The following is a 17,190-nucleotide window of genomic DNA, read 5'->3' on the forward strand; positions in this document are numbered from 1 at the left end:
ACGTCTTTAATGTTTGCCAGCCATAGGTGAGCATGGGGAAGCATCAGGGCTGCTGAGGTATAATAGCAGTGCTGTGGGGAAGAAGAGCATATTTATGCATGTGCACCAGAGTTTGCATTTTCAGAGGATTTAATGTCATTTCTGTATTACTTGAACATGTCAATCCTTTGGACTACCGTTCAGTACAGTAGGTACTTCAGGTTGCTCCTACTCATCAGAGCATTTCAGCACACTCCTGCTTTGTGGCATGCACTGACAACTCACAGATTTCTACAGGCTTTGTTGCATTTATGGCTGGATAAGGTTAGAGTGGTGACTTATGGTACTATACCTATAAAATGAAAATTCAAAATGCCGTGTGGCAGGTTGGCAGGAACCTGGGGTTTAGTCCTACAACACTGCAATAAAGTGGTGTCTAGCCTTCATCTCTCTGGCTTCATCTGTGTTGTAAACAACCAGAATGCATCATATTGTCCAGTTCCCACAGTACTGTTAGGGTCTACCAGAGTCACCTTCAGCATCTGATTTGGGGCTTGACTTGGCTTCCCTGTTTCACAGAACTAAAGGTGCAGAAGGGACCTTAGGTGATTGCCTGCATAACTCTCATACCCCAAAGAGGAGACATTCCTTTAATCTGGTCTGAAAGAGGACAGAGATTCCCCATCTCCTCCAGACAATCAATGTCTGTGCTATGCTAACCTTACTGTTAGAAGATACAGGAAGCATTCAAAGGAACCTTTTCTGCTATAATTTAAGCCCATAATTTGTTAAAGGATTGTACTAGTGATATAAATGGTGAGTAATGCCTATTAGCAGCCTTTCATATATCCGAAGAGCTTGTGCTCTGGAAGTTTTTAAATCTTTACGATGGTGTTTAGCTTGTGGACAACTTCTTCCTGCTCTGTAACAGCTAATGAAGGAAACCACAGAATAATCAGAGTTGGAAGGGACCCCTGAGGATCATCTAGTCCAACTCCTGGCCCTGCACAGAACATCCCTGAGAATCACACCCTGTGCCTGAGAGCATTGTCCAAATGCCTCCTGAGATCCGTCAGGTTTGGTGCTTTGACCACTGCCCTGAGGAGCTGTTCCAGTGCCCAAATACCCTCTGGGGATAGAGCCTTATTCTAATATCCAGCCTAAGCCTCTCCTGACACAACTTCAGGCCATTCCCTCAGGTTCTGTCACTAGCTACCAGAGAGAAGAGGTCAGTGCCTGCCCCTGCACTGCCCCCCATGAGGAAGTTGTACACAGCAATGAGGTCTCCCCTCAGTCTCCTCTTCTCCAGGCTGAAAAGACCAAGTGATCTCAGCCACTGCAGATCTCACCTCTGCACTGCAGGCATGGATTCATTATGTATGAGTTTACACCTCTACTGGAAAAATATCTGTGGCCTGCTGTCTGAAAAATGTGGAAAAATACGCAAGTAGCTGTTGCATGTTTTTTCTCATCAGTTCATTATGTTTTCATTGAATGTTCTTTTAATTGTCTTTTAGACTCTTTCCAGCTTATTGTTATCTCTCTTCAAATGTGGTGCCCAAACCAGGACAGTCATAATTAATCATGATCCTGACAAATATGAGGTACAATCTGAAAAAAATCTTAGATTCACTTGAGATGAATGCCTACATGTGATGATGGATTCTGTATATATATAGACTCTCTGTATAATAACATACTTAAATAAGGTCATTGAATCATATCATAGAATCATAGAATTTGGAGGTTGGAATGGATCTTACAGATCTTCTCAACTCCCTGCCCTGGGCAGGGACACCTCCTCACTAGATCAGGTTGCTCAAGGCTTCATCCAGCCTGGCCTTGAACAGAACACGGGTTGGGGCAGCCACCACGTCCCTGGGCAACCTGTGCCAGTGTCTCACCACCCTTAGAGTAAAAGATGTTTTTATCACATCTAACCTAGACTTTCCCTCCTTCAGTTTGAACCCATTACCCCTTGTCCTATCATTGCAGTTCCTAACACAGAGTCCCTCTCCAGCTCCCTTGTAGGCCCTTCAGATATTGAAAAGATGGAGAACAAGTGACAAGAACAAGGGATTTGATAGCAGTTCTTCAGAATAGGATTTGGGTGACACAGCAAAGCATGTTACCATGAGTCCACAATGTCATGCAGCTGCAGTATTAGCAAATATCACAGTGATTTGAATATATGAAAGTACCATCTGCAAATTTTAGTCTGTCAGATGCATGAGGGAATTCCTGCTCCTTTCAGCAGTGAGAAGACTTTAGCTAAAGCAGTGTCCACTTTTGGGAGACTAAAGCAAAAAGGTGCTTTCAGCACTCCAGCTAACAGATTTTTCCTCTATTAAGCAGAAGAAAAACACTTTTCTGTCTCTGCCTCTCATTAGTAATGTACTTAGAATAACTTCTTGTTACTTCTTGTTTTGTGCTTTGACCTTTCTGATTTTATCCCTACATGTTTGTCCTGGTGTGCTTGACCTCAGCATGCTGCTCTTGTTTCCTGTGGCTACATTCACTAAAGATCTAATGATTTAGCAATGTTGGTTTCTAGCTGTACTTTCAGTCTGTTCTTCAAAATAGGACAGTTTGCCTTTGTGTCCTTAGTATTTTTTTAAGGAAACACTCAGTCTTTTAAACTCCTTTATCCAGCCTCCCAGGAGACCTCACTTACCAGTTCTCTTAATTAACCAAAGTTTGAAATACAATTCCTCCCTCTAACCCAAGAATAGCTAACACTGTCTTGAAACCTTCTTCCTTACCTCTCTGTCATTGCAATCTGTTCTAGCATCGCAGAACCTGTGTTTGCCTTCCAGTTCCCAGAGATGGACGTCCTCCTAGGAAAACAAACCAAAAACATAACCTGAACATGAAAATAGACTCCTGCCCCATCCTCCTACATACTGTAGTACTCATTCTTGACTTTGTGCTTGTATAGGAGGGGATGAGGCGAGGTTCTTCCTCCCAGAAGTCTTTCCAAATCCTTCCTGAACAACATTCCATACAGGATACGTTGTTCAGACTCATGAAAAACTGAATGAGGAGTTAGACAGAGAAACCTCCAAGGAATCTTGAGCACACATCAGGCTCTGTGAGTACTTTCTTTCTTTATACATCAGACCTGGGGGAGCTGAAATGCATGTAGAAAATCTCTGGGATAATCACCCTTGTGTTCTGCAATGCATAGCATCCTCTGTCCATGGAAGAGCAACTCTCAAGGCAAATATTTGCCTGAGCACCTTCACAAATGGCAGCTCTGACATTCTGGGTCTACCTAAATTTGATTTCAATTGTACTGGTGTCACAGAATATATGATCATACTGTCTTTTCACTGACTTGTCATTGACCTGTCAGTGGCTCACTGTGTTTGTGCTTAGAGGATTGCTAGCTGCAAAATTGCTGGAATTTTGTTAGCTGCAACTGATGGTTAATTTCCATGAAAAGGTACAACTGCTGGAAAATTATGGGTTTCACCATCATCCATCAGGGCTGAAAATTTTCCTTTTCTTGACCTTAGGCTCAAGGTAGAGCTTGGACAGCCTGCTGTGACAACACTCTACAGATAACCCTTCCATCATGTACAAGCTAGGACAAGTCAACAAGATGACAGGATACATCCAGGGAGCGTATCCATGCTGAAGAAGATTTAAGGAGAGATTTATGAGGAGAGTATGAGATGTGATACAATATGAGGTTGTGGGAGCCCTTGCTGCCAGTTGTCTCACCTTTTCAGCATGATGTGCAAAAAAGACTCTAAGCTTGCAAAACTATGTTCAGCAGTAGTAACACTGATGTCCTCCTAGACTTTAAACTTGGGTAATTATAGCCTACTGCCTAAGATTCGCCTTCACTCTGGTGAGAGACATCCTGGAGTGCTCTTTCTATTTCTTTTCTAAAGTGGTATGTGTAGTCGCTGTAAAATTTAAATTGTCTCTGTTACCATATTTACAGGTGTGGAGTAGGGGACCAAAGGAGCATGATTACTGTGTTGAGTAACTGTGTTTCCATCTGGCTGACTTTTGTCACTTGTTGCCTTCATCCAACATCCATTGTGCTGCCCTATTTTTTTAGCAAAAGGATGAATTCCTCCTTAAGGTTTGACTGTTATGAGCCCTTTGATGGCCTGTAAGGTCAATGTTCAATCCTAGAGTCACAGAATCATCAAGGTTGGAGGAGACCTCTAAGATGCAAGTCCAACCATTAACCTGTCACTGCTGGAGCCCCTAAAGACTAAACCATATCCTACAGCATCAGATCCAGATGCCTCTTAAACACTTCCAGGAATGGTGACTCCACCACCTCCCTGGGCCTGAGGTTACAGTGTTCCAGTGCCTGAACACTGTAACAGGTGTTTTTTCTCCTAACATCCAGTCTGACCCTGCCCTGTCTCAGCTCAAGGCCATTCCCTCTAGTCCTCTCCCTGCATGCATGGCAGGAGAGACATCTTCCACCTCTCTCCAACCCCTGTCAGGTAGTTGTAGAGAGCCATGAGGCCTCTTTCAAGGCTAAATGAACCCAGTTCTCTCAGTCCTTCCTCATACAACATACTTTCTAGACCTAAACCCCCCCCGTGTCTCTTTCTATTTTGATACGGGATTCTTAGGTTTATGTTTTTCAGTTCTGCAGTGGGAAGAACCACTTTGTTAACCTTTATTTTTATCAGAAAATGGCCCTGCAGTGGCAGATGGCATTCAGAATCCCATTAGTACTGATGGGAACTCCTGGAGTTTGATTAGTGACAAGATGATTTGATATTGGTGTTTAGAAAATGTACCTGGCCTACCAAATGTATGCAGCTGTGCTGTCCTTAAGAAAACAAAACCACAGCTAGACAGTTTTACAAGGAAATTTGACATGGGAAAGCTCCCAAAATAAGAACTCTGCTCTAGCTGTTAGGCTGATAGGTTTGGCTTGTTTATGCCTATCCATGTCCAGCCAATAATTGGGCATAAGATATAAAATTCATCTTTCTGCTGTACTTCTAACTTTCCTGCTAGGGAACTTTTCTGTTTTTAAAATGAAAAGTTTCATTCAAAGCCCGCTGGACTTCCAATTCCTGCACTACAGCCTCTGTCAATATCACTCCCAAGCATGCCTGAGCAGTTCAACTATGCCTGCAGATTCTTCTTTTCTCTTTCTCTTTTTCTATTGTATGAGGTGGAAAAGGAGACTGAAGACAAAAAACTTTCCCTAAAGATTCCCTGCCTGAAACCCCATTTCTCCAGAGCCTGAAAGACAAAGTGCTTCCAATCATCCTAAACATCAGGGGGCCACAGAGTGTGCAGTCAGTAACTTAAAGGAAAGGACTCCATGCTTTTAGAGATCAGATTTGTGACCAAGACACCTTCAGCATTGTTAGGATAACTGGATAGACTTGCAGATCAAGAGCTGTTGGTGTCCTATACTCACTATCTCTAACCTGGGTCATTTCAGTCTAAAAGTAGCTCTAGTTTAGATACAATCGATGTGGTATCCCCAGCAGAGCACATTGAACTACACTGGAGATGGCAAGGTCAGAAGTCACACTCATGAAACTAAAAGGAAGGGTATTGCCCTCTTACTAAAAGCTTGTGGCAAGAATATCCCATGCCTGAAGGTCAACAGCTGCTGGCTTAATTCAAAGTGAACATTTCACAAGTCTTCTCTGGAAATAGTCTCCCTGTTTTACCCCAGTTGGGGTGGAAGCATAATTTCTGACCCAATTTCCTCAGCCACATGAGCTGTATTCATGTTTTTCTCTTCACTAGTATTACAATGACAGTCAAATACACTTGGTGGAATTTTAGGCATGTATCACATGCTGCTTATCTGCTGCTTTGAGACGGCCCAAAGCATGGGCTAAGTAGGTGTTTGTTAGCAGTGTAAATCTGGAGTCACCGCACTGAAGTCAATGGGAAACCGAACTGAAGCCTTGGGTCATGAGCTGGAAGGAAGTGCATTGAACATCTGGGGCAGGAAGGAATGCATGAGTCACCCTGCAGCATCCTCCCTCTGGCAGATGCTTGGTGCAAAATAAACATATTCTGGAGAATTTCAGTACAGTCTTTTCTCAGAAGGAAAGGGGCTTTTCAAGTCTATATGTGTGGGTGAAGGTATAAAAATACTGGATAGATTTCATGGCTCACAGATCAAAGCAAGTCACTTAGTATGACGCTACTGCAGATGCTGTAATTGCCTTTAAGGCTGAGATTTGCTAACATGACTAACAATTTTGAGTCTTATATTTGGGATACCAGTGGGACATTTGATATTTTGGGTGCTTTTACCTCTGTTCTTGAACATAGTAGGGACTTATTTATACCATAGAAATAACCTCTTATTTTATCTGATGCTGAGACAGAGGCAACAGTCCCTAGTGGGACTGACTATACTGCTCTCCCGAGCTCACGTCCATAAATGGCTCTTCTCAATATAATTCAACCTTCTGGGCTAGCAAGGCACTGGGAGAATTTTGCTGCTTGCTTTTCTTGCTAATCAGCTTCATTTCTCATTAAGGTGTTTTCTGTTCATCACTGCTTTTGTATGAAAACGTTTCCTTTAACAAACAATTGTTTGTGCAGCTATATTCCCAAATGGAATTAGCTCTTGGTGTGACTGTTTTCTTTCTTCAATCATCTGCTGTGATTTCTGATCCCTGTCTGGATGAGTGCATGGTGAGAGCAAATAATAAGTGAGGAGAGAGTATGGTCAGGCTAACTGTGCCTTTGTTTCAGTCAGAGGCAGTCAGGGAGCTCTGCAGCCAAGGCTGGGTGTGTTGGCAGGAATAGAGAATTTTAATTGATATTGTAAACCTTCTTTTCTTTGGCCAATTTGAGCCAGACTCCCTGAGATGTTAATGTAATATTAGGCAACTGTGCTATTGTTGACCTGACCAGATTAAAAATAAATTTTCTCTCACTGAGATCACATGAAGTAGGCGAGTGTCCCACAAGTCCTTCCCATGAAGAATGTGACTCAGTAATTATCTAGTTTTCTTAAATCCATCTCTGTGCTAGGAATTCAGCTGGGAATTTTAGGCAGTTAGAGCTGAAACTTCTGTGATCGTGTACATATGATTATCTTATTTAACTGTGTTTCAGCAGAATTATGGCCTGGGGGTTAGTAAACATGGACCCAAAACTCAGAGTGTTGTGGGTGTTAGGTAACATCCAATTTATCTGGTGACCTGAAGAATGCACTGCTGGAGCTGACTACTTGTCCAGAAATTTGTGGTTGGATCAGGAGCTTCTGGAGAAGCTGTGCTGTGTAACTTTCTCATCTACTGGTTTGCAGTAAGGAGAAACAGGTGTCTTACTGACTCATGTGGTTACATCTCTAATTGAGCTTGGTGACCTGTGAAGTTAGGCTGAATGCTTTTTAATACTTTTAAATATAACAGTGTCAAGGATTCCCTTCATTGCCACCTCCCTCACTACTTCACAGGGCAGGGAGGAGCTTTGTAGCACCCACAAAAACATTTCTCCTCCTTTCCCTTCTTTGTATGCTTCAAGGAGCACATACACAAAGCGCCCACAGCGTGCTGGTTTGTACTGGGTGGTGTGTCCTCCTCTGGTCCTTGTGTGCTGTGATCTCCAGCTGGGGAGAGGATGGGTATGGGCTGGAAGATGGGGTATTTCTATGGGTTGGACACTGTAGGACTCCATGAATTTTGCTGGGAAAGATGAGCCCTTCAACAACAGGAGGGAGAGCTGATGGCAAAACAGAACTATAGTGAGAACTAACTGAATCTCAGAAACAGGCAGACAGAGATTTACATTCCTGAAACAATCAGCGGATGATGAGAAATTGAGAAGATGATCGGTGGATGAGGGATCTGGGTTCAGAGGCAGGAGGAGAACAGCAGGGCTATTTTTCAAGGAAATTAAATCAGCTTTCTACTCCTGCTCATAGCAGACACCAACTCTATCACATCCACAGCTCTATCTCCTCCCTGTTTTGCTCTGGCATAGCCATGCACTCACATGTAAGCCTTGTAGTTGCTGCCAATTTTCTGGATTCGGATGTCGTACTTGGAGTCGATGAAGGGCTCGGTGGTGGCATAGGTTTTTGCCATGGCTACTATGCTGGCCATGTCCCGGAAGTCATGCTGGTTCTCAACTTTGACCTTGATTATCAAAATCCAGTGAAAAAGAGACAAGAGCAAAAACAACAGGAGTACTTTGTGAGCAGAAGTTACCTCTGCACCTGAATCGCACAATGTTGGTTAAACTCCATGCAGACAGAGCTGAGGACAAGAACAAGCACTCTATGATTTAAGGAGAGAAATTCCCCAGACCAACCCAATCCAGGGCAAATCAATCACACCCTCCTTCCTCATGCACAAACCCTGGCAAACCTGGCACCAGGAAGGCAGCTAGTCCTTTGCCCAAGTGACTCTTGCAAATGCTCATTGCTTTTATGATGCTTGAGAAAAATATTTGATCTCTTAAGGGGCATTACTTGATTCAAACTTTGGTACTGCTATTTCCCGTGTTGGGATAAATGAAAACATCAGTGTTTGGGGTGGTCAGGAAACAGAAACTAATGCCAGGAAATCAACATGAGAGCTGCTTGTCTGCCACCTCTAGGCTTCAGTTGCCTGGCATTTACCATTACCCTCTCCAGACTTTCTTTGAGGAGTGGTGCGGGTCTCCCCACTGGACACAAGCTCTGGAGGAAAAGGATGTCTCTGGGGGAGCTTGTGATTCTTGGGGAGATTTGTGTGAGCATGAAGCCATGGGCACAGTGTGTGAGACAGCTAGTTGGGTGTTAGACTTGAGTCATACTTGGAAATGAGAGAGCAGTGGCCTATGAGCTGGAGAACCAAAACAGTAGAAGCTCTAATGATATGATCAAATCTCTATGAAAGCTCATTGATTTGGGAAAGCAAAACTAAACAGGCAGGTAGCAAGAACATAGTGGGCAATTTCACTTCACTCATACCTTTAACCCTGGCTGTTAGTGTATTGACAAAAACTTGTTTGCTACATCAGAGAAACCTGCACAAGTCTTGTCCCTTAGGGCTGGACAGATGCAGGAAGAGTGGGTTAATTGGTGGGAAAAACACCAAGACAGTGGGAAAAAGGTGAGCAAATGAGTGACTTTCTTTACATACTACCTACACTTCGTATTTTGGTAATGCTTTGAGATCACAGCTGGGGATTGCAACTCTGCTCTGCTAAGTGTCCACTCACTCATGACAATGGGTCAATATCTGCCGCAGAAGAGCTTCCCAGTTGCATCAGTGTGTGTGAAAGGAGAGTGATGCCAGACTGTGTGGAGCCAACTGAAGGAAACATGTGCAATGGTATTTGGTGTATCTTTGCAAAGAACAAACAAGTGGTTTTATATATCTGCCTTCAACCAAGAGAGGGCAGGAGCCATCTTCACTAGAGAACAGAGGACAAGCTTGTTGCTAATCTGTTTTACTACATTTAGATGGGTTTGTGTAAGTCCCAGCTTACACATAAACTAAAGATTCAGCCACATCCTGGTGCAGAAAAGCTCTTAAAAACCGAACAGTTGTGGGGAAGGTGAAAAGTGCAACTAGTTTGACCTGTGACAATTCCTAGATGCCTGAATAAGAAAAAAGACCTGGCCTTTGCTTCTGCTTTTGCTGACCACCAAATACCCCTAGTCCTCCTCCCTTTTGGTATAGTGAGGGCTATGCTCTCACTATATTCAGGAACTGCTAAGGAAAGGGGCAGAGGAAGATGGCAGTCATCTGTGGGGTGGAAGGGCACCAAAACAAAAAAGGAAATAACAAACACGAAGGGGATATGATATGTAAAGGCAACCACTACATGGTATCTAGGAGGAGCAGCCTTGCTTTGGGCTGCGTTGTTCCCCTTTCTATCCGAATGTGGATGTGTGTGGTGCAGCAGAGCAGGGCAGGGTGAGGTGGTAGGAATCCCCCGGAGGCAGAGGGAGAACAGGGAGAGGGAACCCACCGCCTGGGCTTGTGAAATACCAGGGGGAACAATGTAGTCTGTGTTGGAACTGGGTATTTTTGTTGCACAGATAAGAGCTGCCCTGGGCTGAATGACATCAGGCAAGAGAGTCCCACCCAGATGAGATGATTGCAAGAGGGACTGCATGGGCAGGCGACACCACGCGGTATTACAACATACTCTCCTGGACCCTTTTGGCAATGAGACAATACAAAAGCCATTATATAATGACCTACTTGGAACAAGGACATTTGTGGGATCTGAAACAAAGTGCTGTGCTTGTGCAACACTTGTCTCTGGGGCCAAACTGAAATGTTTGCATCCTCAACCCATGAACATTTGTCCCAGAGGTAGAGGAAGGGATGCAACTTGCCCCTCCAAATTGGAATTAGACTAATTGCTGTTGCTAGAAAGGAGCTTGGCTTGTGAAATAGGAATTTTTCCTCAAAAATACAGCATGTTAGGGAAAGTAAGGGTCCATTTCTTCCTTCTCTCCATCACCCCTTCCCTATGGAGAGAGAGGGAAAGCACTTGAAAGTGTTTTCTCCACTGGGCCTCAGGATTTTTGGCTGGGTTAATAAAGAGGGGGGACTCACCAAGGACACAAAGTAAGAAACAAAAAACAAAGAAGATGACTCCCACAGTGCTATACCACTGCACAGTCCTCAGGAAACAGCTCTGACATCTTCCCTGGCCTGTGCCAGAGTGCTTCCCATGGATTTTCCAGAGAAAGCAACTCACAGAGGTCTCCTGTTAGGAGATCACAGCCTTATTTCCCACCAGGCATCAAAATAATCACCACACCAAAGCTGAAATCTGAGCCACCATTTGTTAATTGTTAGAGCCAGCCAAATTGGACAAAATAACAGCCGTGTCCTGGGTTAACGCTGGTTCAGTCCAGAGTAGGGTTATTACTTCATAAACAGGAAGCACTCAAGTTACAGTCAAATTAGATTTATTTTCCTGCCTTATCTATCAAGTCCACCATTTTATTAGCTTTCTACTTTTAAATTTTGTATCATTCATTTCCTCCTGCCTTGTAACCTTTTTAGATGTCAATAAAATATCCATTCTCCTTATAGGAGAAAAAAAACCCCAGACATAAAGAAATCCAGGGTGTGACACCAGAGGGCATTATTTAAGAAGGGAATGTTAAAAATCATTCTAAAGCAAAGTTACCAATTTGCCTAATAAGAGACAAATCTGTCTTTTAAAATGGTGGGTTGGCCAATACATCAAACTGATAGAAGGAGTTGGAAAGGGATCAACAGGAAGCCATTTTTCTCTCTCTTTTTATTTTCAACCTTCTTAGGATAAATGCAATATCCCATTAGCTGCATAGAGCAGTGCAAACAGCAAGTGCAAACATAGCCCTTGCCCTGGCAGCCTGTTTGCTTAGCTGTGCTGGCTGTTTGAGCAGCAATAGGCTCATTCTGGAGCCATAAGCTGCTGTTTGCTGTAGTGTTTTAGTGACCTGTTGCGAAGAGTTTGGGCCAGTGTGTTGACAAATGTCTTTTCTGAGTAAGAAAGTTCCCTGGAATAGTGCCTGCTTCCCTTCTGGCTCTCCTCTCTGACCCAGGCACCAGCCATGCCCTAGCATGCTCCCTGTTGCTGTGTTGGAAAGGGGAGTCTGACTGGGTCTCTGGGGATGTGCTCACACAGATGTGAACATCCCTTTGCCCTGTGGTGGCATCTCAGAGGCTGAGACTACATGACCTACAGGTGGTGCCTGTTCCCATCCTCAGCCTTCCCAAGAAGAGCTGATCTTTCTGCCCTTGGCTGGAGAGATGGATCAGGAAGAAACATTCTGTCCCATCCCTGCTATAGACCTCCTTTTGAGGCCTTCCTGCAAGAAGGATTTTGGATGGGTTCTGGAATTGGTAAAACCTCACCGTGGATATTTCCTGGGCAGTCTGAGCCACATCTAAGGTCTGTGTCAGCACAGGTTCCTTCAGTGAGGAATCTGGGTAGAAACTTCTGCTTCCTCTGTCTCACAGTTCCCTAATCTACTGTGTTTGGTACATCCCAGATGTTCCTGGACAATAGGGTCCCAGGTTTATGGCACTACTCTATCAACTTTAGCCTAAGCACTGCAAGGTATTGCTTCAAAGTCTCCTTTTGGTTTTATTAATTATGTGGCCACAGGAAAATATAGCCAATCAGCCAAAGTGCCATAATTATACTAGGCTGCTAGGTCTGCCTTAGCCTTGACTCTCTGAGTGATAACCAGACTTAACTCTGCCTTACACATTAGCTCTGCCTTACAGGTTAAACACACAGCACTTTGGAGACTGCTTGTAGAATCACTTTCTGTGTCCAAACTGAGGTTAGAGGCAGATTCAGCTGGAAGATAAGTGTCCAAGGCTGAGCCAGGGCTGGGCTTCCCAATGTAGCATTTGAGTCTTGGTAAGCTTGTGAAAATGCACAGTCCGGGTGTTTGCCTCCAGAGGAACTGGTGTGGCTACAAAAAACTTGTGATTTTTTTGTCCATCTCAACCTGTGCTCAGCCTTTCTGTAGAGACCTTACCATTTTGGGACAGTGGGTCTTCAGAGGGTTTCCCAAGTCTCTCCTTTCCTCTACCCCAAATTATACTCCTCTCCTCAGAAAATACCTGATCCAACTGACACAAAATCAGTTTAGGCCTAACTTTAACCCACCTCAAAATAATAAAGACACAATGGAGTCTGCATTTCCTTATTATCCTCACATTGAAATTCCCCAGATGTTACACTGGCTTTAATAGAGAGCCCAGGTCTCGGCAGGTTTGGTTCCAAGCGCCCTGGATCAGTCACTGTTTTCTGTGCCCAGCAAAAGCTTTCAGACTGATGGCCAAGAAATGGGGATGCTTTGGTATTTTCAAGACAGTTGGTACCTCCTCACTCGTGAGTCAGTGGGAATGCAGTGATTGGGCTGCTCTGTTGTGAATGAATGTTGCATGTCAAGTCATTATTTGTCCTCTGTAAAAGAAAATATTTGCTCCTTGACAAACCAAGGCAGCCCTTTCCCCTTCCTTTCCTCTTTAGCACACTGGATTTTCAAAGCTCTCACTTTTGGAACATTCTATTTCCAGTCCCGAGAGAGACAAGGTGACGAGCTGTCCTTCCTGATAAAAACCTTGCTGTATTTTTACATTACAGAGTGGCTCTGTTTAGTTTGTGCTATATTTATACCGGGGGAAAAAAAAGCAAGCAGAGAAGTCTTTCCCATCCAGTAAGATAGAAAATAGCTCTGACCATATTATTATGAACAACAAGTTTTTCTTCTACAATGTAATAAATTCATCTGAGCCAGGATTTGTACTGGGAATGTGTTTTCATAATTATGGGGCAGGAGGGGACAGGAGGTGACTCTTAAATTGACCTAATTAGGAAGGTCAAAAATAAAGTAAGAGTAGCAAAATATATATATTTATTAAATTAATAGAAATATACATAAAGCCACATGAACAGATGCTGTTTTTCCTCTCTGCAGATCTGGCAGTTGTTTCCTTCTCATGATCTGATCAGGAAGAGGTGAAGAGGCTCTTTGAGTGATTTGCAGTGCTGGGCTCTGTTCCTAGGGCACTTCAGGGTCATGTTAGCACACAAATGGCAGATACTAACACAGTCAGAGCTTTATTCTTTTCCATGGGCTCTGGCATGACAAGATCCGGAGTCAGAAAAAAGGGTTATTCCTTTCTCACTGCAGTGCTCACTCTATTCAACAGAAACCCCCTATCACTTCTGGGGTAGGTAGGCTCAAACTGCACTATGCTCATAAATACTTTGACCTCTAAGGAGCTGCTGGGTAAACAGCAGTTCTGTTCTGCACAGGGAAGGACATCTCCTCTCAATGTCCATCCACAGTTTCCCTGGAAGAGTCCTTGAGCGCTGTTGTTCCCATGAGTCTGGGAAACTTAAGTACCATGTGAGGAGGCCCTTCTCTGATGACTCAATTATAAACTAAGCAGTATTCTACAGAAATTTTATTTGAATTGATACTGTATAGGATTGTATAGGACTAGCAGCACAGAGAGCACTTGTTATGATCTTCCAGTGCCACTGAAATATGAAGCAGCCCCAAATTTTGGAAGGAGGATAACGATGGCCATGGGAGGGGCTGAGTGGCATATGTTCTGTTTTTAGATTAGAAGATTGTCTGTGTCTGGCTGAACACTATTACTGGTGTCTCTGTTCCAGGCAATAGAGACACTGTTGTTTCTGCATTTCTCAATGGAAATTTCAAAAGATGCCTTTTATTGCGAGTTTGTTTCCTTCATCTCCACGTGCACCTCATGTGCACACATCACTTGGCAAGAGCATTTCTTTCACTGATGGTATATTGCCACCTCTTTTGGTTCTGACCTTGAATACTAACTGTTCCTTTTCCAAGCCAAAGACAGTCAATAGAGTCTGTTTTGTACAACTCCTAGTGTGGTTATTTTTCATTCTGGCTTTGAGGATTCTTTGTTCAACCCTCTGACTAAAAAACGTGGTGAGTGAATTCTGTGAAAATGATGTGAAAACAAACGTGATGTGAACATGAAAGTCAGTTATAATTATGCTCTTTCTGTCAATTATTGCAAAATAATAAACACTCAGCACTTCTTACACTGCCAAGAGCCTTATGAACATGAATTAGCAAAAAGTATCAGGTGATCATCATAATCTCTCTGGTCTGTGACAGAGAAACTGAAGAAAAGCTGAAACAGGGAGATTTGTGAAATGACACAAATCTCCCTGCAAGCTGATGGTGGAGCTCTTTGGGGAAGAGGCATTTTCTGCATCCAGGATTTTTCTGGCTCCTGGCCACTGCCTTGGTACAAATAAAGAATAACAGTCCCTGGACTTCCCATCTTTGCTCATTTTTCTACGTCTTGGTGCTTCCCATTACATGTGATTTTATCATTAATAACAAGAAAAATGTAAGAACTTCCTTGACAATTTCAGATGGTAATAAGATTGCAATCTGAATGCTCACATCCTTTGAAGCACCATTACAGGTACAAACACATGGCTCACTATCTTGGCATCGTTTGTTGCAATAAGTACTATTTTTAATAGTCACATGTGTTCTTTGGCTAATAGGTTGGTTATTTTATCCTTTGTTTCTCCAGTCACTGCTTTAATACAAAGCATGACCCAATGCAGGTGCTGTATTAATATTTACTTTGTTACACTCATCTAAACCAAAAGCAAACCTCTCTCTTTTCCTATTACATATATTTTACAGCTTAAGACCTGCCATTTCCTGCTATCATCTCTACTTCTGAAGACCACTGCAAAGAAATCCTTTAGCTCTCTGTGGTAGCCTTATAATCATTTGGCCTCCGACCAATTCTTTCTTCTAAGATGCTGGCTGTCAGCCTATCTTCATCTGGAACGACTTCCTACGTACCCTCCTTGTACTGCTGAGTACAATTGTGCCTGGAGTTTGAATAGAAACTCTATTCCCCCATAATTTGTGACAGCAAAATTCAGTGTTTTAAGAGAATAAAAAGGGAGGGAAAGTGAGAGGTGAAAGAAGAGATCTTCTTTATGTATGGTGCAGAAGACAATAGCTAAATATTCTGCTCAGAGTTTTGTCTGGAAATGTTGTTAAGATTGCAGTACTTTTCTCTGATTATGCCCTCATTTTTGTAGCCACTCAGGGTCCTTGGTGCATGAGACACATGAAGCCCTCCCTGTGTTACAAGTGAAATGGCAGAGCAGCCAGAGAGACCCAGGCTTGCAGGGTCTCATGGGAGAGGTTTCTTCCTCCTGGTTTGTCCTGGTTGAATTTTGCTAATGAAATCCTTCCTAGAGTGGCTCCCTACAAGCACCCCTAGGCTGTCTGCATACACTCTAATTCAATGACACACCTGCCTACTTAACATATGCAGGACCAATATTTTAACCACCATTTCCTGCTTGTTTACATGTTTGTTCAAATGCCAAAAGCCAAGTCCAACCACTGATACAGGGATCTGAGCCCATTTCCTCTCCAACAACTACCATCCAGGTAGGGAAACATTGCGACCAAAGCAAGAAAGATTATGAGAGCTTCCATGAGCAATCCAACAAGCCAGAAAGGGCTTCTTGTTTCCAGAGTGCATGCAAACACACTGTACTGAGTTTAAGTCTGGTGTAACTATATATAATTTTCAGGCCAAGTGTGAGGCTGGGAGAAGGTCTGTTTGGTCTAGGGAAGCACTGTCACAAGGCATATCAGTTATGAAGTTCATGTCTCACCCTTTTGACTTCAGAGATGATACAACAAAACTTCTTAATTCTGAACAAATCAAGTTTTTAGACAGACAGGGGATGCCTTTTTAAAGGATACATGCAAGAAAGAGGGGACTAAAGTACACCAGGAATGTGCTGGCGATGCCTCACTGAGAGGGGAGCTCGGTCACACCAAGAAACAGGGGCTACTAATTCACTGGGGAAATAAAGATCCCAGAGAGCCTGGGAAAAACAAACAGGTCCTTCTGGGTAGTGAACTGTTTTTCAGGATTCTTTGGCAGGCAACCAGCTACTCTGCTTTGTAAGGTCTTGTTCTTCCTTGCAAGGAGGAAAAAATAACTGAAGGGCTCCCGTTTTTTGAATAAGGTCATCATAATGCACTCAAGAAGCTCAGGGCCACTGCTTCTCATTGTGAGAGCTATGGGGTGTAGCTGCACGTTACAGGTGCTTGAATGAAAAACATTACCACTTTCAGGAGAGGAGAAAATGTATAAAAGACAAGCCTAATGACTTCAGCCCAGCCAGCTTTTCCCCCACTCTTCACAACCCCCCTTCCCACATCCCAGACAGCCTCCAGCCCAATCCCACTGCCTGTCTTAGAGTGCATGACAGCAGAAAAAGGCCTTTTCTCCCACAGGAACAGCCAGTGCAACTCAGATAGGCTGTGGGGAGGTTTAACCCCTTTGCTGGATGGTCACATGCCATGTATGATCACAGGAATCCTGTGCCATATATATATGTCTCCAGAGCTATTTTTTTCTTTTACTTACCTTGCCCATTCCAGCATGAGCATGTCCCAGCTTGACCACTACAGGGAAATTCGGAGTTGTGAGCTGAAAGACAAAAGAAGGAGCTCCTTATTATTGCTTTCCAGTCACTGTATTTGAAATATTATCTTATTTAGTAGCTTTTCTCCCCTTCCTTGTTGCTGATAGGAGGACAAGAAGGTCAAATAAAGTTAGTCTAGGTGGTAGGGCAATAAGCAAATAGCTCTTTACTAGGTCCCACATGATTTCTCATAGCAGTCTTCCAGGATCTGAAGGGGCTCCAGGGAAGCTGCAGAGGAACTTTGTGTTA

General features: G+C 43.4%; 1 protein-coding gene across 1 annotated transcript in view; it reads right to left on the bottom strand.

The window, feature by feature from the left end:
- SYN3 (synapsin III) overlaps positions 1 to 16,946 on the bottom strand; it is a gene marked incomplete at its 5' end in the record, with an annotated part of 33,635 nt that extends 16,689 nt beyond the window's left edge. Inside the window, 3 exons of the mRNA XM_009079279.1 lie at positions 2,742 to 2,816; positions 7,942 to 8,084; positions 16,884 to 16,946. Coding sequence (XP_009077527.1) covers positions 2,742 to 2,816; positions 7,942 to 8,084; positions 16,884 to 16,946 — 281 coding nt within the window. The remainder of the gene's footprint in view (positions 1 to 2,741; positions 2,817 to 7,941; positions 8,085 to 16,883) is intronic.
- Positions 16,947 to 17,190: the final 244 nt, after the last annotated feature.

Source organism: Acanthisitta chloris, unplaced genomic scaffold (genome assembly GCF_000695815.1).
Source record: "Acanthisitta chloris isolate BGI_N310 unplaced genomic scaffold, ASM69581v1 scaffold6337, whole genome shotgun sequence".
Lineage (NCBI taxonomy): Eukaryota > Metazoa > Chordata > Aves > Passeriformes > Acanthisittidae > Acanthisitta > Acanthisitta chloris.